At 41.5% G+C, this 21,311-nt stretch overlaps 2 protein-coding genes across 5 annotated transcripts in view; one reads left to right on the top strand and one right to left on the bottom strand.

Annotated features, from left to right (window-relative positions):
• Positions 1 to 1,051: 1,051 nt before the first annotated feature.
• On the top strand, positions 1,052 to 5,195 carry SMIM32 (small integral membrane protein 32). Of its 2 annotated transcripts, XM_042014731.1 has the most exons (3): positions 1,052 to 1,334; positions 2,441 to 2,721; positions 2,807 to 5,195. In XM_042014731.1, the coding sequence occupies exon 3, from the start codon at positions 3,182 to 3,184 to the stop codon at positions 3,500 to 3,502; it is 321 nt and encodes a 106-aa protein (XP_041870665.1). In that variant the 5' UTR covers positions 1,052 to 1,334; positions 2,441 to 2,721; positions 2,807 to 3,181; the 3' UTR covers positions 3,503 to 5,195. The 2 variants fall into 2 exon arrangements, with proteins under 2 accessions (XP_041870665.1, XP_041870664.1); XM_042014730.1 differs by having other exon boundaries at positions 2,089 to 5,195.
• A 4,766-nt stretch (positions 5,196 to 9,961) lies between these two features.
• Positions 9,962 to 21,311, bottom strand: part of SMAD5 (SMAD family member 5) — a 30,549-nt gene continuing 19,199 nt past the window's right edge. For all 3 annotated transcript variants that reach the window (XM_042014551.1, XM_042014549.1, XM_042014550.1), the window contains exons 3-7: positions 20,436 to 20,687; positions 19,146 to 19,265; positions 18,299 to 18,520; positions 15,725 to 15,981; positions 9,962 to 14,823 (exon numbers count right to left, since the gene is read on the bottom strand). In XM_042014551.1, coding sequence (XP_041870485.1) covers positions 14,680 to 14,823; positions 15,725 to 15,981; positions 18,299 to 18,520; positions 19,146 to 19,265; positions 20,436 to 20,687 — 995 coding nt within the window. In that variant the 3' untranslated portion in view covers positions 9,962 to 14,679. The remainder of the gene's footprint in view (positions 14,824 to 15,724; positions 15,982 to 18,298; positions 18,521 to 19,145; positions 19,266 to 20,435; positions 20,688 to 21,311) is intronic.

Here is a 21,311-nt window from a genome sequence, read left to right on the forward strand (position 1 = left end):
CTCTTCCAAATTAAAGAGAACAAAGGGAAAGGATCACCTCTTATTTTTGCAATTAAGGTGCTATTTATGGCAATTTAGCTGTTTTAAGATTAAGCCTGGATACAGTGCCACAGAAAATACATCTGATTTACTCCCAAGGCTTCTCATCAGTTTCTATATAAGCACCAGCCAGCCAAAAAGCAAAAGTTCTGAACTCCCTGCATGCACACAAAGTGGCTGTAAAACACCCCGAGGATTTATCCCCATGCTGGGCAGCTGGACTGTGACCACTGGAATCAATCCTCAACCCACAGTGCTGGCACTGGAGCTGAACTACTGCATCTTCTGAGAATGAGAGAGAACATTTTGTAGGAGCAAAAGGGAAAAATAAAGATTCTGGTTCTGTGTCTACATGCAACCTGCATGTGAAGAGGGGTGGAAAGAGGATGCTCAGAGGGGCACCCCGTGTTTGCAGGGAAGGGACACAGCCCCACGAGGCCGTTTGGAGGCGCTGACCTGGCAGAGTAAAGAGCCCCTCTGCCCTGTCCCAGCAGTGAGGGAACCATCCCACCCATGGGACTGTCCCATCCACCTCCAGGGACACATCAGTTGGTGTGGGGGAATGCTCCCCACAGGCTCAAGGGAGGGAGGGAGGTGAAAGATGCCAAGGAGCCCCTGGCAGAGCCCTTTCTTCTGCACCACACTTCTGTGCAGGGAGAAAACACACAATGACCATGACATCCCTATGCAACTTTTGTAGTATTTTCCCCCTATTACAGAGTTTATTTGCAGAGAACCTGTATGTTAAACATTACGACTGTGCACACTATTTGTAGGATTCAGCCCCAGATGCCTTCTTGTTTTTCCTACATATTAATAAAGGAAATAAATAAAAAAGGATGTAAAGCTTGGTTAAACTCAAAAACAGATCAGAGAGGAGAGAGCTGAGGATGGGATGGTGCTGGGAAGACGTTCAGCCTTGCTGTGCTGCTGCTCACAGACTCCCTGCTTTGAAGGAGACATGAAAGGAGACATTGCAACATGACAGTTGCAAACTCTGTGGCTCTGTTGATTTTTCCAACCCCCACGGCTGCCTGCCTCGGCGTCCTGTTCTTTGAACCCACACAGAGTAAACAGGTGTCACTCCTGTGGCTCTGTGGGCAGGAGATGTGTTCCCAGAAGGAGCACTGGGGGCAGGCAGGAAAAGCCCCCGCTGCCATCCTGGAGAGCAGCATGTGGCAGTCAGAACACTCGGGCTGAAAAAGGGGGGAAAGAGAGAGAGAGAGAGGAACAAAAATCAAGAAAACCTTCCATAGAGGAAGATCTCCTTGTGAATGAAAGGATCCCCAGGACTTGTAAGTAAATACACAGGTAATGGCTTTTCTGAGGATGGCTGCAGGAGGATTTGAACAGGGATGTGACAGAGATGTGTCAGCTTTCTACCACCCCAGCAGAGCTGCTGGAGGACCAAGGGGTTTAACTGGAGCACCTGGAGCTTGGCAGGAGCTGAGAACACACTGACCAGGGCCTCAGAGGGTGTTGCAGTGATTTGATTTGATTAAAATCTGACTGACCAGAAGATTTCTCTTCTCTTCATTCACCCTCTCTCAGCAGAAACACTTATTATGCTAAGTGAAATGTTTAACCACTGGCACTGTTGGCTGCAACAGCTCATCATAAGCAGCTTTAGCATTTGCTGGGATCAGCACCCTGGGGCCGGAGACGGTGTTTTCCTCTGCCCAGTTACTCCTCTCTTCCCCGCTCTCTCGCCTCCAGCTCTGTCCCCTGTCCCTTTTTCAAGTTGCAATGCGTTAAAATAAAAGTATTAACAGTGCTTATCTGATGCATGGGAGATTGTGAGAGCAAGCTGGCAAGCAGCCAGGAGCTAATAGCAGCATAAAGCAATTTGCTGAAAAAAAAGAATTAACATGCTAATTGTCAGGCTGGAGAGGGTGCTGGGGATCACAGAGAAGTAAAAAAAAAAAAAAAAAAAAGGAGAAGAGAAGACATTGATTACTCTAGATTTAAACAATAAAGGACTGAGGAAGAAAGAAAGGTTTTGAGGCAATTTTCTTCTTTTTTGTCCCATTCTCTGCTACCCTCCCCCAGCTCAAAACCTCCAGCCAGAGCCTCAGGCACTCACGGGAATTTATCCGAAGATCTCTTCCTCTTTAGCATCGTGTCACTGCCAGCTGCACCACGGGCTGCGGAGCTGGTCGGCACCACCACGCAGCTCTGCCCTTCCCACGGAGCAAGTGGAGCGGCTGTCGAGGGGAAAGTCAGGTCTGACAGACCCTGCACAGTCCCAGCTCGCAGCTCGCCTGAGCCCAGCGCAGGGAGGAGGTTTCCAAAGAACTGACCCTCTCCCATTCCCAGGGAGGCTTTTTTGGTGTTTCTTTCTTGAACAAAGGGACATTGCTCTTTTTTTTAAATTTCTTTTTTCAATTTATTTTTCTCAAAGCTATGAAAGGAGTGCCTGGAAAGCTCAAGAAGAAAGCTCAGCCTCTTAACACTGGCTCCACAGAGCGCCGTTAACTGGGATTAAGAAAGTCCACTAATGCTTCCCAGCACCAGGATTTCAGCAGCACGGAGACTCCCGAGGCAGAGAACCGCGACGGCAAATCCAGCAGGATCTCAAGGCAGCAGCTGCCTCTCCATGCAGATGCCGTTTAACTCCGGATTTATGTGCATCCCACTTCTGAAAATCGGCTGGAAATCCATCGTGCCTCCCCGTCACGGACAGTGAGTGCTGCCAGCCCAAGCCGTGGCTGCTCTGTGCCTGGTGCCAGCACCGGGGCTGGAAGTGGCTCTTTCCAACCCCATGCAGGTGGAGCGGTGGCACGGGGCTCCCAGCGCATCCCCAGAGCTCCCAGCACATTCCCAGAGCTCCCAGCACGTCCCGGCTGACCAGCAGATGAATCAGCGCATTTCCCCAAACGAGGCGTGCTGGGGGAACAAGGGCCAGGACACGAGGTACCCGTATCATTTTTGATTAATATTTGTGGATAAATGCTGTTAATATGAACCAAGGAGATTTAAAAGAAAGTCACTGAGCCATGCAAGTGAATTAATTTGTTTTAGACAACATGAGGCTGGTTTGCAGCCTTTTACAAGCAGGAACATTTTTTCTTTCCTATGCCAAAGACTGACTGCATTTGCCCTCCTGCTTTACTTCTACTGTGGAGGAAATTTAAGCAAGAACATGTATAGTGAATTGCTCAATTCAACCAGTGGCACTGAAGCTCACCTAATCATTCAGACCAACACACCCTACCTGAGCAGCACTCCGAGACCCGTGAGCTCCTCCGCTCTTTACACGTCGACAGCCAGGGTGTTAAAAGAAGGGGAAATAAATAAGCCAGACCTGGTGACTTACATCATTCTGTTTTTCTTTCTGTTCTTGACTGTGACATTCATTGTGTTCTTCATAAACTGCCAGCTGAAAAATTCTTTTTTTGCTACTCTTCCTTACGACAGATCGCTCAGGGAAGCGAGGAACCCGTGGAGGACACAAGCTGTCTGACACTTCTCATTCCGGCAGGAGCAGGCACCAGAAACCCTGTGCAATAAGGAGTTAATGCCATGTGCCAGTGCATGGATTTGACCCCGTTTAGAGTAATGGGCAGCAGGAGATTGCTGAAAATTATGCTGTATGCCAATCTGAGTAGCTGTAAATAAAAAGCTGTTATGAACTGAAGAGAATGGTTTAGCAAATTCATACAGTTTTTGCAAAAAATTGCCCCGTGATTCCAGATTAAGCTCTGTGTGTATGCAAATGTCATCATCCACCCATTCAGTGTCCATATAAGGATAATTGTATTAACAACAATCTCTGATTTGGGCATCTGGTGGAGCTTGTTCCCCCGTGTTTATGAAACCAAGCATCAAATGTAAAAACCCTGTGTATTTACCTAACAGCTCCACACTGAGATGAGTTTACTTTCCAGACCCATTTCTCCCAACTGCTGCTGGAACTGCATGGTGATGCCTTGGGAGGCCTACCAGGCGGGAGGAGAAAATGACAAATGTTTATTTAGGCTTTAGATTGTCATTCTGTTAAGGGTGTTTTTGATGTTTGAATGTGTCATCAATCAAGTTTTAAGTTACTACTTATGTGAAACACTTATTACACAAGGAATTTGTTTTCAGCTTTCATAAGCTACAAAGGAAATTATTTGCCACAGCATGAAACCAAAATAATCAGGATGGGGAGAAGGGGGGAAAGGAAATGAATATATTTAATATTATGTAAACTAATGAAAGGGGTGAGCAGAGTGTTCCAAGTTTAGTACACAAAGTAGGTAAGTTCTGAAAGCCATAAAACACAGCTTTATAGGAATAGTTGCTTTACTGCACAGTATCCCCACTCCTTGCTCTTCATCTAAATCTAGCCCAATTAGAAGCATGAATTATCAATATGGCAACAGCTTGATTCAACACTGGTCACTGGTACCCCCCACCATTTTAAATTATTAACTATCTGATTTTGTTCTAAAAGCTTCTGCTCAACACTGGTAGCTGACAAGCTATTTTGTGGTGCTGATTTTTTGTAAACTTGCAATTACAGCACAATTCCAGATCAAGCTGCATGAACCTGGGAAGAGTGTCCATAATTCCCACAAACAGTGGGCAAAGGGCTTTTTTTTTTTTTAAACCCAATGGCTCAACGTACAGGAGAATTGCAGCTATCCAGAAACACCCAGTCCCATCCCATATCGTATTTTAGCTGCAGTTTTGGGTATTGGATCATCTGAAATGGGGTTCAAAGTGGAGTTAGACGCTGTACTCCTAACCCCATTCTTGACCAGCAGAGTACAACAGAGGAACTGTGTGTATATATGTGTACATAACTTCTTTCATCCAAATGAGGAGCTTTTACAATGCAATTACACACACATACAGGCTTGCACTTGAGCACACAGACAAAATGCGTATATATGGAAGTCTGTTTGCAAGCATTTTCTTTTTTAACCCAAAAATTGTGCAGTTGATAACACTTCCATGTTGTTGTCTTTGTTACCATGTTTTATTTTGCTCAAATAAGCTAAACTACTACTTAACAGATCTCAATATTTTATTCCTTGATATGTGGCCAATATTTCCTCTGAACCAAATTTAACTGGTGTAATTCCAAGTAGTTACTCTAATGTAGAAAGCAACAATAAATGCAAGTGTGTTTCTCTCAGCCCTTTTTGAATAAATCAAGTTTTATCAAATCAGGCATTTCTTATTTATTTTTAAGTAATGACAGCTTGTTTTCAGCTACCAGCCATAATGAGTTGGGTCTAAGAATTTCTGCTGGCAAAAGCCTCAGAACCTGACAGAGCACATGTTGTGTTGCACTCTCTATTTAAACATTCAAGAATAACTCTGGAATAATCCTATTTTTCTCTGCAGCCTGGTTGGAGTAATACTACAGAAGAACCTGTCATGCTGAGGGTGTTAACTGATTTTCTGGGAAAGCTTTTATGCATGCCCTGTGTTGCTCTCATCAATATTCAGGATCATTTCTATTGCAGAAGAAAGTTGTATTAATGATATTCAGAATCACAAAATCCCAGAACAATATGGGCTGGAAGGGACCTTAAAGATCATCCAGTACCACCCCCCCTGCCATGGGCAGGGTCTTCTTTCAATGCCGGGTTGCTCCAAGCCCCTTCCGATCTGGCTTTGAGCACTCCCAGGGATGGGGCACCACCACAATTTTAGCCAATGTGTGAAAAGTGCATGTAAGAAAACATTCTGTTTCACCAGGCTCAGAATTCAAGCTGCCCAAAAAATCCACTTTCCAATCACAAGCACAAGGGAGGGACTGATAGGCATTGCTTCCCTTGCTGGAACTGCTCTATTAGATGTACGACACCTGTGGGGTCCCACATGGATTCTCCATTCCTTCCCATCACCTTCTGCCAGTCACAGTCCTGCCCCTGACACAAACACACCATTCCCTGTGTCTTTTACCAAATCCCACTTTCTCAATGTGTCTTTTGAAAGAGTCTCTGAACACAGCCCTGCAGCAGCCTCCCCCCTCCTGACGGCTTTTCCTCAAGGCAGACTGGAGGTCAATACACTGCTACACGAAGGGTGAGCGAAACACCAGGAATCTGGGGCACGAGGCTGTGAGAAGCAGACTGGTCCCCATTCAGAGGAATTCTTAATTATAGGCTTTGCTTTCAAAAGATGAGCAGCTCCCGTAACACTCTGAGGAGCAGCCATACGCTTCACATCCGTGGCTAAGTGCTCCACTCAATCAGGAGCTGTGTGTTAAACAAGCTTCTAACTCTCCCTCTGGGCCAGGGAAACAACTCATCACTTCCACCTGGAAGCAGTGAGATGCTTTGAAGCTGATGCCATCCTTTCAATAGATTATTATTATAAATATTATTATTATTGTGATATTTCATTCTGTTGGCTTCAACCACTTAGTCCATGGATGGTTTTGAATCCAGCTGCCCAAGCTGTTGGCACAGGTAGTGCCCACGGGGCGTTTGCCACAGCACTGTACTGAGTAACCAAGGAGAAACCACCAGCTCCGTGCTCCTCTGCGAGAGCATTCCATAACTGGGAGCTCACTCATCCCATTGCTCTGCCTGAACACTGGGTTTGTTAACATTTTGGGGACCCAGCAGGACCCATTTTTCTTCTCACATTTCCTGCTGTAGGTGGGCTTCCCCATGAGCATTTGTCCTCCTGCACTTCCCTTTCCCCGAACAAAAAGCAGGAGCTGAGGATTTTCTATACCCCTTGCCACATGGCCATCACAACTTCTGCCTGGAAAGAGCTCACCCATGGGACTAGCAAGTCAGTCAAACTGCACAGCAAGACAAAAGGCTAAGAATAAATCCTAAGAGCTAAATATCCCACATCTGTTTGGGGTGTCTCAGCCTGGTAAATAACCCAGTGCTGCATGGCAAGGCTGCGTTGCATGATCACACTCCAAACCTGTATCAAAGCACTGGAGCCACAGCAATTTGTAACTCACTTTCAGGAGATTTCCTCTAGCAGGTGCAAGCCCCAATTTCCTGGTGACAAGCGGCTGCCTCGCTCCCACACAGCAGAGTCTGGCCAGACCCGATCCCAGCGGATCAAAAGGCTCAGTTCAGCTCTCCAAGGCAGTGTCCCCACTGAATGCTGCTCTGCCCATTTTGAGGGCAAGGAGCTTTACCTACCTGATATTTGAAACATTTAAAACAATGAAAGACATGTCAGACTGAGACGGTGAAAGGAAGACCTGGATTGTGTTCACAGCACATTTGTCTTTAGGAGGTTCTTTCTTCCAGAAACTACAGGTATAATAGAGAAATTTGCTTTATATCCAATAATCCATACAAAAAGTCTCCCAGGCAACAAGGTACACAGTCACATCTTTTCAAGTTTTTTTTCCCCTCCTCTTTGCCCTCCTGGTATCATCAAATTCCTCCCTGCAGGGCCGAGCATCTGCATAGAGTACCACTGGTAAATTCTATTCATGGACACAACCTGTTCAGTCCTAAGTTTGCACTTCTAGGTTTAATATACTGTATTTACCTTAATTTCTTCGAGGAAACTTATGAATTCCTTCTATAAAAATCTTTCAGTGAGAATGCTAGAGACCTGAAATCTCCGAAAAAATAGTCTGCATTTGGCTTTTACAGAACAGAGCCCATTTTGTCTGTTTTGTGTCTGAAGTCAAAGTCACACACACAGCACAAAGCTGTCTCAAGTGGCTCCTGAGTTTGCTGTCAGCAGTTTCTCTAAGAGACTTCAGAAAATCAGAATTTGCAGGAGTGACTGGGTTACACAGCACTTCTAATTTAGTCCTGGAAATAAATTCTGTTATTGCAAACAACAAAGTTATTCCTCAAAAAAATAGAAAAAAAACGTATTTATAAACAAATCAAAACTGGCCTTAGAACAGAAAAGCTGCTAATTTAAAAAGTGTGGGGTTTTTCTTCCAATGTCTTATGGAAAAAAGGAGTCCTGTAGGAAGCAGGAATACAGAATGTCTGGAGATGACCCAACAGCTCCACCCCCCAGAACCTCACCCTTCAACCCCCTCACCTCCCATCTCCGGGGGAGTGAAGTAAATTTACAGGGTTTGTCTTTGGGAGGGGAAATGTTATCTTAGTACACTTATATCTGAACACAAGTTACAAGCTTATTTTCAAGACTTAAGTCTGATGAAAAAATTGATTTCACATTAATCTGTTGGTGTGTATAAATACCACCTGTCATTTTGCCTTTATGAGACTTTTACCTTGCCCTTGCAGTCCCACATCACCCGTAGCAGAACATTTCCGTGGCATAGTCCCTGTTTGTGCAACTCCCACCTGCAGAGCAGCAGCTCAGTCTCTGCTAACTCAGCATCCCTTTGGTGGCAGCCAAAACCAACTCCTGCCTGAGGCAGGGGGCTCCAGGTGATGACAGCGACACAGCCGCCCGTGACACCTCTGCATGTGCTGCCCACTGCTTCTGTCCTGCGGCTCTCCCTCCAGCAGAGCACAGGCAAATCAAACAGCGAGTTCATCAATTAAATATGGAACTGACTGACCTGGCAGAAACCTGCTCTGCACTCCAGGACAAGAAAGCTCTCTCTTGTCACAGGGTATGGGACACCTTACTTTAAATGACAGTGAGATACTTGCTTTTCACATAGCAGTGAACAGAAATAGTCTCTGACTTATTTGACACACAATGTAGGTTGGAGAGGGAGTGGAAGAGAGGTGTTTCACCCAAAGCGTTTTTTCCCCTCTGTGAAAATCCCATGAATGAAAAATTTCAGAGGTTACTTTTCAGAGTTGTTACTGTACCTCCAAATGTCCCAGAAAGACCAGTAAGATTTAAAAAAACCCCTTCATTTCTACAAAATTATTTAAAACTTTTAATAATCAAGGTATTTTGGTTGCTTGCTTTTTACTTATAAAGCTGTTCATAAAAATGCACATAAAGCTTCTGAAAAGCCAGTAAGCCACTGAAACTTAATCTGGATCTTGCTCACAAACTAGACTGTATCATCTGTGTAACACTATTACAGTGTATCTTCTGGGGATTTTCATGGCAACCATTGTTTTGGAAGCAAACCCATCAAAACACTAGAGGAGACACTGATATAAAACAGTAACAAGAGATTAATTAAAAAAATAAATTTTTACCTGAGTGATTGGATTCTCACATTCAGAGGAAAAAAGCTCTTATGATTGAGAAAATGACAGAAATTCAGAGTGATACTGCAGGTGGCAGTCTGCTGGTAAAATTAAATCCCAAAGCAGGAAGCCCAGACAAGATAAAGTCGTATCAACATTTTCATTTCACTTTTATACTAGAGAAATCATTTGTCATTGCAGAACTGGGATTCAGGGGTTTTGTACTCACTCTGTCCAAAAAAGATTTAACATATGCACACCACTTTTCAACCTCTATTTCTGCAGTATCTTGGTAAACAAGGGTAAAGTTTTCTTCCCTTCAATCTTTAAAAATAAGTTCACTGAACTTCTAAATTTACATTTTGTTGCAGCAGCACTGAGTTACAAGAGATATCTCAGCAGCCTTCAATTCATTGAAAGGCTGTTGGTCAGCAGTTCAAAGCTCGACACATTCAGACATGATGAATTTTTTCAAAATGTTATGGTTGGCCACAATGGTAAAAAAAACCCCAACCACTCCCAACAGTAATCAGATTGCTACAGTCTTATATTTTTCATACTACCAATTGAAGTATTTCTGTAAGTACTATCAAAATGATACCATTTTGGCTGGCTGCATTCTGCAAGAAAAAAGAACTCTTTAAAAGAATGAAATAATTTAAGTCTCTGCTTCTGAGAGTACAGCAGCTTCTATGTCACCAAAAAGCTACAGAAAAGTATTTTTAAAATGAGAGAATCACCTTTGCACGAGGAGGAATATGGACATGGAGAGGCATCAGCAGCAAGTTACATGTGACAAATTAACCCTCGTAAACAAATACTTGAGACACAGAGTTACAGAAGGAAATCAGAAGAATCTGTGTGGTTTTTGTTTTGTTTATTGAAATATGAGCAGCAGTATGCAAAAAATATCTTTTAAAACATAACATAGCAAAACCTAGTAATTTTAAAATTAACAAAATAAAAAGATGTTTAGAGTTAAATGAAAAAACGTCATTGCTAGAACTGTGTTTCCTACAATGTAAACAAAAGCATAAAGGTTATGCTTGCAACAAACACAGAAGCAGGTTTATGGAGCAGCACAAGAAAGCAACATTATGTTGTAATCTGATCGTTTGGTCTATTGATTTGAATTCAGAATGGGAAACCTTCCTCAACAGAAACTTCACAACTACAGAAGAAAGTTAGTCACATGTTTGTCATCTGAAACAAAACATTTAGAAAATGTTTTGCTTTCATTTTTGGTTTTTGTTTGTTTGCTTTTCCAGAAACCATCACTAGCAACACTTTGAGCAAGTAAAAAAATATCCTGAAAAAGTTATTATTTCAGACTAGTGAGGAAGCCTGACACATTTTAATTTCCTCCAGAGTTATACTGCAAGAATCCCAAGTTAATCTTACACCCAAGAATTGACAACTTTCACATTTTAATACTGTGGGGGGAAAAAAAATCATTGCTTCAAGCAAAAACAAAAAGAATCCCAGTATTTTAAACAGTTCTATCCTGAATCCTAACACCTGGGCTGTTTCATCATTCTTTTGCCTGTTGGGCTGTTCTGTCAGATTTGTCTCTCATCGGTCAGTCGTACTGGAAGGTTTTATTTTGGTCCTGTAGAATCTATAACCCACTGTCAACCCTTCATGGACAACTACTTCATGCCTAATGCAGTTAAATGAGTGTGATACACAAGGCACTGACTGACTGCCAGCAAGACCCAGGTGTCTAAGGAGCAACAGCCAAGCTGCTGTCTTCCCTCAGTGACCATAAAAGCAATCCCAAGAAAGGCTCAAGTACAAGCCTGCTCCAGGCTCTCTGCTGGTATTGCCAAAGCTGTCAGTCAGTGCTGGGGTTGGTGCAAAGCAGAAAGATGCCCAGAAAGAAGGAAATACACTACAAAAGCCAAAGCAGTTTTTACTGAAAGTAACATTCAGTCTAAGCTGGGCTACACTGGAAAGGCCCCATCTGCCACTACCACACCACTGGCTGAGTTAATTTCTCCGTCCCTCCGTCTAGACCAAGAAGTGAATTCTGCACAATGTGCTGTACCAGGAGCAGCACTCCCTGCTCTCACTACACTTTACACATCGTTGGCATCTAACAACTTTCCATCCAATCCATCCGTGTGCCCATATCTGAATTTTGTATCAGCAGCACAGATGAACAAAACAGGGTTAGGAACACCATGAACCAGTAGCACACAAAATCTGCTACGCAAAAAGCTCCCAAAACGCCCTACTATGAAAGAACAGAGAAGTAGAACGCAGACAAATCTTACTGGGTTCACTCCTGCAAGCCTGCCCTGCCAAAACCAGCAGCCACAAGGATATCCCAGCACTGCATCTATTACAGTTCCAGAATATGCACACAAGCAGAAAAATGCCAGAGCACTTCAGTACTTAATGACAGCATCAGAAGTGGGTTAACTGGATATTATTGCAGAAATTATGGTTCAGTGCACGGGTAGCCAATCTAACCACAATACCAGCACTAAGCACCAGCTCTGGCTCACAACAGCCACTTCAGCACCCATTCTTGAGTCATTCAGTTGGCCACATATAAGCATACAAGTGAACAGAGATGAAGCCAGGTGAAAAACATTTTGGATAAAGTAAAATCTTGTACCTACAACTGCAATCTTTCCTTAATTCAATGTGCCATGTCATTTATTACATAAGCAAGTCAAGAAATATAACATTCTGTAGTGTCAAATATACATATTCAGCAACTTGACAAAAGTCAGGCCCCAAGAAGAAAATAGAAGCTGGATCCTGTGGCCAACTGACTTGGCATCTTATTCAATCAAAAGAACTGTCTGTGGGTTGCAGCTCCAAAGAATGAAAGGGAAGAACCCAAAGCTAAGTGGCAAATAATGTTACTCCCCTTCTCCTGAAGATGCAATCATCTGTTTTCAAACATACTTGAGACACTGTTTAAAAAACAAAACAAAACACAAAAAACCAGAACAGTAATACAGAAAGTCCTGTACATTAAGGTTCTGCAGAAGTGTTACAGTTTATTCCTTTAAGGCAATTCATAAAAAACATTTTAATGACACGTAAACAATTTTAATCCTTTAAGATCATTTGTTACTTAGGTACCATATGATGCACAATTTCCACATTTGAGGAGAAACTGTCATTCAACAGAAGACACAAGAACTTGTTTAAAAAAAACATTGTTTCAGGACTGCAGTAATTAACTGCAACAGATCTTTTAGTAAGTATTTGCATATTAGAGTTTTCAGCCTCTTCCCCAAACACTGAACCCTTTTCTGAAGAGGTGTTCAGGAAAGAGAAAAATCAAGGTGAGAAGTTAAAAAATATAATAGGGTCTGTCTGCATGCAAAATTTTGTATATAATTAATTTCTAACTATCTTAAAATGTTTCTTTCAGCCTCTTTTTTATTATATAAAGGGGGGAAATACGTGTATGTCATGTAATTGATTTTAGTGTTTAGTACAGTGTTTAAATTCTCTACCGAAGTTTGCCAAATGCAAATGGCATGAAGTTCAACAAAGCCAAGTGCAAGGTCCTACACCTGGGTCACAGCAATCCCAGACACCCCCTACACAACCTACACAACCCAGGTTGGGCAGAGAATTGACTGAGAGCAGCCCTGCAGAGAAAGACTTGGGGGTAGATGGCTGATAGAAAGCTCACCATGAGCTGGCACTGAGCACTCACAGCCCAGAAAGCTGACGGAATCCTGGGCTGCATCCAAAGGGCAGCAGGGCGAGAGAAGGGATTGTCCCCCTCTGCTCTGCTCTGGTGAGACCCCACCTGCAGTGCTGAGCACAGTTCTGGGGCCCTCAATGTAGGAAATGGAAGTGCTGGAGCAAGTCCAGAGGTCACAATGCTGGTAAGAGGACTGGAGCACCTTCCCTGCGAAGAGAGGCTAAGAAAGTTGGGGCTGTTCATCCTGGAGAAAGAAGGTTGATTGGGGACCTCATAAGAACCTTCCAGTATCTGAAGGGGCTACAGGGAAGCTGGAGAGGGACTCTTTGTCTGGAACTCTAGTGACAGGACATGGACTAACAGGTCCAAATTGAAAGAGGGCAAATTTAGCTGAGCTATACAGAAGAAATTCTTTACTGTGAGGCTGGTAAGGCACTGGCACAGGTTGCCCAGAGAGGCTGTAGATGCCCCAACCCTGGTAGTGTTCAAAGCCAGGCTGGAGAAGGCCTTGAGTAACCTGGTCTGGTGGAAGGTGTCCCTGCCCATGGAAGGGGGGTTGAGACTGGGAGGTCTTTAAGGTCCCTTCCAACCCTTAACATTCTGTGATTCTTTACATGTGAGATAGAAATTCCATCATCATATTAACATAGTCCTTCAATCCCATAAAGATGCCGACCACAGTTACAAGTCTTCTGACTGAACCCTGCCATCAGGGACAGGATCAAGAGCACTGTTTCATGCAGGCTACAAAGAAGTGATTACTTTTGGTCATTACCAACAGGTCTGTATTAAATTACATGATCTGGAAGTAAAAGCTTCTGCATTCAGTTACTCATTTGCTAAGCCACTCACAGTCTTCAAAGAAACTCAAACTCATACTTGAAAGTGAATTAAATACAGTGTAATCACTAATACTGCATAGCGTCTACTGAGAGACTAAAAAGGCCTAAGACAGATCAATTCCAGACAGGTAAAATAAAAAGCTAGAACACCAAAAAGAAAACAAAAAACTTATTCCTTCCAAAAAGTAGTAAGCACTGCCATTTACAAATAGTAGTGTTTATGTTAAAATAGAGAAAGGTACCTAAAAAGAAATAGCCTTGGCAACCAAATCCAAATGGCATGAGTGTAAATCAAAGCAAAACAAGAACCACTACTCCAGAAACGTGCAGGATGTTTACCCTGGATCAATTACTATTTTAAATGGTGGTTAAAAGAGATATTACAAAACCAAAGTGGGAAAAGGCTAAGAACTGCTATTCTGCATTAATATACAATGTGTTTATGATAGCATTTTCCAATAGAAAATACAAGTGTTTTTACACCACTCCAATATTTGTAAAAAGTATTTTTCATGTGTACACTTAAAAAAAAAATCACATTGTTCAATCTGAGGCAAATGAGCCACAAAAAAGTCTAATTTTGCTTATGACAGATGTCAACCTTAAGATGTTAAAACACTATGCTAAAAATACAGCTTGCAAGCTGTAACTGCACATGTTCAAACAATTTCATAAACATTAAAAAAAAAATATCCCAAATTATGATATGTATTTATTGCCTGAAGTCAGTCTTCATTAATTCTTGTCCCTACAGGACAAAAAGGTTTTCCAGTTAAGACATTTGTCTGTTTAAGTTCTAGGGGAAGAAGGGAAAGTGTTCTGAATTTTTCAATAGACTATTTTTTTTCCTTAGGGCTCAACTGTCACTTAAGCATCACAAGAACAATTTGAAATGTAAAACTGATTAGCTATACACAATTGAATTGGTCACAAAGGGATCTAAAAAAAAAAAAGTTAAATCATAAGATCCATTCTCCATATAGCTCACAGTATCCACTGGAAGTTTCTCTAGAATTAGAATAAGTTCGCTAAAAATAAGGCTGAAGATGGAATTTCAGCACTATGAAACAGATGAGATGGGATTAAGAGGAGAACCCATTTGTGTAAGTACTTTATCCAGCCACTGGAGGGGCCCATGAAGATGAATTTCTATCCAGCACGGGGTGCTTGTGACATCCTGTCGGTGATATTCAGCTCCCCAGCCCTAGAAAATGAACAAAATGGTATCAGTCAATTTGAGGAGATGCTTGTCTTTTAAAATAGCTGCTAACAAGAAGCTGGAAATCATGATCTCAAGATACTTATCTGAAGGTAATTCACAGTCTAGTAACACTGATCTAAAGGAAGGAACCCGAGGCTGGGAAGGAGCAGGAGGGAAGCTGCACCTGGAAGCCTGAATTAAGTCTCCCGTGCTACAGCCTCCTGTGGAGTTCACTGCGGACTCAAGGATGACTCCTGGCCACGGCCACATCTCTTCTGTTTCAACCTCCTGCTCCCTCTCCTCTGCACTCTCAAACTGAACAGTATTTGTCATAACTGACAAAACCAACATCTTTTGGACAAGATGCAAAAACACCTGGAAAGCCCAAGTTTAGACTCCACACTAAAACTGAGACAGACAACATCTTGATTAAACAATGCTCAGAAAACACTCCTGTGAGAATAACAGCACAGCTTGACTTCATAAACTCAAATCATGTCTTTTTTCCATAACCAGGGTTTTTTTTAAACTAATAATCAATTTGAAGAAGTTAAAAAATTTCTTCAATAATTATGCTGTTTTCTAATCACATTCCTTTAGTGGATTTGTTATTCACTTTGCTACTTCAAATTTAGAGCATGAACTCAAATCTCCTTTAACAAAATTACAGCAACCACAATGAATAAATTCCTGTCCTGAATACTGAAGTAACTGAATACACAGCCAACATTCAATACAGCAATCTGTGCTTTTCCTTTCTTGCACTGATTTTCCTCTCCCCCAGTTAATCACTTTAAATATACTTATCACTGAAAAGAATCACATGAGGCCAGAACAGTGCTAATGGAATTACTGCTAAATACCCAAACCCACAATAAACTTTAATATCCTCAGAATAATTTACCTTTACAAAACTCATTCGAATGGTGCACATTTTGGTGAGCTCATACACTGCTTCAAATCCATGGTTGACAGACTGAGCTAAAAGCTGAGCAAACTCCTGATTGTTAAAAATTTTCAGACTGCATCCACTGGGAATCTTGCATACAGTTGTTGGATGAAAGCCATGGTGGTAGTTGCAGTTCCTGCTCTGTACAAATATGCTGCTATCACTTAAACACTCAGCATAGACTTCTCCACCAACATAGTAGAGATGAACTCCTTGAAAACAAAGATAAAAACATTTCAAATTATTTTGTTGTCTCTGATTTCGAGGCAGTTGTCGTAAATTCTATTTTTATGGAAAAAAAAAAGAGTAAATTTCTGCATGAGGAGGTTTTCAGAAAAGCTTTTGCTCGCACTATAACACACTTTCAACACAGCAGGCTCATAATACACCAGCCACTAGATGTCCTTCTCTGATCAATTAAAGAATAGAAAGAAAAAATTACTGCCACATTTCAACTGCTATTTCAAGCTTTTTCCTATAGAATTTATGTGGATTTTAAAACTCCAATTTTATACACCTGGCAGCTTCTGCCTATGCCAAGTACAACAGAAATAGATGTGTCCTGGGAGAAGGGTCAGTGATGGACACAAATGAGAAAGTATATCCATAGTCTGCTCTGATTTTCAGTACATTTTATCAAGCCGAAGGACAACTAAGCCCAATTAGTTGCTCAACTTAATTACCATCAGGCTTTACAAACCATAACATCAACAAAGTCCCTAGATTTAGCACATCTGTGTGTGTACAGCTATGCACACATTTTAAAGTCCATACAACATTATTACTAACTAAAAATTAACATATAGAAGCTGCCCATCCCCTTTAGCACCCAAACACAGGTTCTCACTGCTCCTTCATCGAAACATCTGCCTTCCTTCCCCCATCCCAATTTTACGTAGTTGGGATATAGCTCAGTTTAAGTCTTCCCTGCAACACCCTGAGAATCCACTATGGACTATCCCATGGTGTGCCAGAGGAGGCTGCAGCAAGTCAACAGATGCAAGTTAATCTTTCAGACAGCAGCAACTGTTGTGAACATTGCTAGACCCACTTGGGACCAAGGTAGGATGGAGGCTATAGAGGAACCATTGGCTTCAACAACTACAAGCAGCTGTCAGAGAATCTGGGGTGGGCAAGAATGCATTTTCACAACACAGCCCTATTTATTTAAAAAGACAGTGACCACCACTTGCCAGCTACAGTAAAAAACCTTAGCAAATAGGATTGGGTAGTTCTAAGGAGGCAAAACCTCAAGACCTTTCGAACATAAGCCATAAATAAACAGTACTTTATCCCTAAGCAATCTTACTTGTTGTCAGAACAGTTACCATACAGTTACCATAAAGCAAAGCTTAAGTTCAATAATTACTATTAGAGATGCAAACATTTTAAAGTTCATTACTATTCTACAACGTGATGATGTTTCTGGTTACACTTCTGACCTTAGGCAGATGCACAAGATTTCTCTGCCAATACCATCAAAAGGAGTGAGCCAAAACAAAAGAACCTGACAAACCACCCACACCCCACAAATTACTTGTTCCCCTTTATAACATTATTTTATTAATAAATTTTTTTGGACAACTGCATTGCAGAGCTAATGTTTCCAACAGATACAAATAGAACTTCTAGTCTCCAGATTATCTGCAAAATTTTGTCATATTTATAGTAGTTTCTAATTAAAATAATGTTATGTGACAGGGTGGATTTTCATCAATCAAAAGACCAACTTCACCAAATGCTCTTAGGTAGTAAAAAGGCCTCTAAATATGTGCAAGAGAAACAGGGTTCTCTTCTCAGGACTGAGTTAATCACAAAAAAAAAGATATTCAGAGAAAGCGTTCTACAACTTAGGATAATCCAGGCACATTCCATCAAAGAGGAAAACTGTGCATCTCTATGTGCTATCAGCCAAAACAGTAAAGGAAAACTAGAAGATCTTGCAAAACCTGCTGTCTCCAGGAATCCCTCCCACACACATCCACGCCCCATGGATTCACTCTGACAAATGAGCCCTTGCAATTTTGCATTAGCACTTCAAAGTCCTGCTGCCAACTCACCAAGATATTTGAACATACTGTAGACAGCAGGTAATACCTTACAACAACAAAACAAACAAAAAAAATCTTTGACATACTGTAAAGATGCATGAAGAATTTGATTTAAGAAATAGATATAATGTAGAGTATCATGGCATATCCTGCAATGTTTCTTGGTGCTGAAACACAGAATTCTACACATTATTCACCCTAACAGGCAAGCCCCAGCGACAATCTAGTTTGGTAAGGAAGGGGTAATACGCAGTCTTTTTAATTAGTGACAAAGAAAAATGTATGCAATTCCTGACTACTTAGAATCAAACTATGCCTAAGTAAGTTGTTTTCTGATACTGGAGAGGTGGATAATGTATCACATCTCAGATTACCTCTAGCATTCTCATCTGAGAATAATCACTGCTGCAGTACAGAGAAGCTGAAATAAAACCAAGGACTTGGTTTCTCACTCCTGAGTAAGACAACTCAGTTTTACCTTTGCCAATGTGCCGTCGAGTGTTCTCGATCGTTGAGTTGCGATTAACGTTGGAGAGCAAACCTAAGCAGAACCTGTTTTTGTTATTGGAGGGATCTGTAAACCCATCTACTAAGACACTTGTGGAAGATGCATGGAAAGCCTCCCCAACACGATTATTTAATTCATAATACACAATGGAACACCAGTGTTTGGGTTCTTCATAGGCAACGGGCTGAACATCTGAAAAGCAAATGGAAGTAATAGTTTACATAAGTGTTAAAATATTAAATCTAAAACTGTCAAGCAGACCTTCCAAAACACCATCAGCTAAGTAAAATCTTAGTAAACAGTTACGATGGGCAAGAAGTGTCCTGATTATAATCTTAATTATTTTGACCTCCATGGATTTTAGCTTACCTGTTGATTTTATGATTATTTTCCAATTTTAAGCCTGATATTAAACAAAAACGACCTTACACACACACACAAGACTATTGTGATAGCCAGTAAAATGCACCTCTTCTGTCCACTTTTAAAAGATCTGTTATAACTGGTACTTTGGGACTCAATTTTCAGAGCCTTTGTGCAAATATTATTCCAGCAACAGACAAAGGTAGCAGAAAAGAAATTAAAAAGTCCAACTCACTGTAAGCCACACTATGCACCTGAGGCTTTAAAAGCAAAAGATGAAAATTAAAATAAGCAAGGCAAGTTTTATTTCTCCATTTTGTCTCTTACAGCCCCAGTTTGAACTGCTTCCACCTATCAGCAAGATTTACTGGCCCATTTGAAGTTATTCATTCAGTTTGGTCATGAGTTGCAAGAAGCCAAACTATGTCATTCTACACCAGACCATACAACTTACCTCTGGTAGATATATTTGGCATGATTTGAGGGATCATTGTATTGCTTGTGTCCATAGACTGTGAATTATCCTGCCCCATTTGCTCATCAGGGGGCATATATGCAGGAGGTGGAGTATCAGCTACAAACATGAAAAAGTAAGAATAAACCTCAACAATTTAGAGTACGTATTTATACATTCTACAGTTGTAAACCCACAAAAATATTCCCCAACCAGACATGCTAAAAAAATTGGACTCATTTTCAAAGAAATCTGAACACAGCCAGCTGTCTTCACAGCAAACTCCAACAGCTGAACTTTTACCTATGGGACCAATAACAAGATTGGAAACTTGAAAAAAATATGAGATGCACTTCTTTTCTTTCTGCCTTTTTTTCTTTAATACCTGCACTCCTGCATTTGGGCAAGATGACTCTGCTTCCCTCTTTTTGTCACACGAACATAAGCTTTCTTGCCTACCCTCTTCTCCATGTTCAAAAATAAAGCAGTAGAAGAAATAACTATTTGCTTAGTATAACGAAGGCTTAGAACAGTTATTTTTTTTTCTGCTTCTGCAGGCTGAGTTAATTACAAAGTGTGGATCTGTTTTCTTCCATCAGCACAGCACTCAGTGTGTCAACACCCCGCTATGCCCCATAAATGCATATACTCCAGAGATCCCAGCACTTGGCCAACAGGGATACCCACTGACTGGGACACTTCCTGGGGAACTGAGCAACCAGAAAGAACAAAGATTAGGCCACTGAGCTAGTGGAAAAATAAAATCTTTAATCTGTTAAATTCCTGGCTTTATAAACCACTCCAATAATCAGAGAGAATCAATAAGACTTCTTTCCTTTGTCTGTATCAATTGTTTTTTCTGTCTTTTCCAACTCAGTTAAACAGAATCAGTTTAATCTGATCTGTTCCCAACAAAAATGTTACTTTTTTCCAGTTAAAAACTGTATTTTAATTGTTTTTATTCAGTGAAAGACATCAATAAACTTCCTGCTCAGCAGCCTGCCTTTGCTTTCTTTTCATTGCAAAATATTCTTCTAAATATGGATTAGTTATTCTATAGTGAAGCCATGCAAAATAACTCACCAGTATTACATCCATGACAAAAAACATTTGGAAAAATAAAACTGTAACAATTAACTCTGACCAGTGACAAAACTAGGAAGAAAATCCCATAAAATACAAATGAAAAAGCCATTTATTGCAAATATAATGAATTCCTGAGGTCATAGGTCACAACAACATGTGACATCTCAATTATTTTTGTTAAACTGACGTTCAGGCTGTGCTCACCTGGTAGCTGAAAGGGACTTGATGGCCCAGAGCTGGCTGGGGAGCTTGGGTAAGTGCTGCTGGCTGGAGAAGGGGGGTAGGGGCTGTTTGGAGAGATGGAGAAGGGAGTGCTGTTGGGCTGCTGGAAGGAGTCGGGAAATGTCGCGTTGTGTGGCATGTGGGGCTCGTTGTGGCTGAGGTTCCTGAACTGAACTAGCAGACTGTGCTGGGGGTTGAATTCACTATGTCTAGGCACTAACACTGGAGGTAGAACTGCAAAAAACAAACAAAAGCCAGATACATTTAGGTTAAAAACTGAGATACAAGGTAAGAGATACAAATAATGCGCTATTCTGCTCATCATGATAATTTCAACAGTAGCTGGGGTGGGAAGAGGAGCAGGGGATGAATCTGGCATGCCTTTACTCCATCCTCTCTCCTTTATTTTTTTACATCACGCATGATGGAAGACTCAAACTTTACCCTTGCAAAAATCACAAAAACACACATATTTCAGGCAACTCAAAGATCACCTTTTTTAAAAAATAATAAACCAAACCAGTCTGGCACATACTGAAATACTGACGCAGAAGTGTAAAACTCACTGCCTGCATACGTTCGCAAATCAGAGAAAACAGAAATACAGTCCCCATTACTACAGTCAAACTATACAGTTACAGATTGTCCTTTCCACTGAAGACAAACAAAATCTATATTGCCATATAAAGCTATAACTAAGCTGGAGTTTTAACTTCAGGACTGGTGGAGTCTGGAATTCCAGTGCTGCAGCAGTGCACTTGAGCACTACAGCTGGTTGCCGCAGAGTTACAACCACTTTGGCGAGCAAGGGAAGCAACTTCTCACCACTGTCCGGAGCAACACTCTTCATCTCTTCCA

Source organism: Corvus kubaryi, unplaced genomic scaffold, assembly GCF_017639235.1.
Source record: "Corvus kubaryi isolate FWS band 111438036 unplaced genomic scaffold, C.kubaryi_AGA036_p1.0 split2-37374, whole genome shotgun sequence".
Lineage (NCBI taxonomy): Eukaryota > Metazoa > Chordata > Aves > Passeriformes > Corvidae > Corvus > Corvus kubaryi.

Excerpts from the sequence above, each read along its gene's own strand:
- SMIM32 (XM_042014730.1), top strand. The coding sequence starts at position 3,182 with ATGTATAGTGAATTGCTCAATTCAACCAGTGGCACTGAAGCTCACCTA.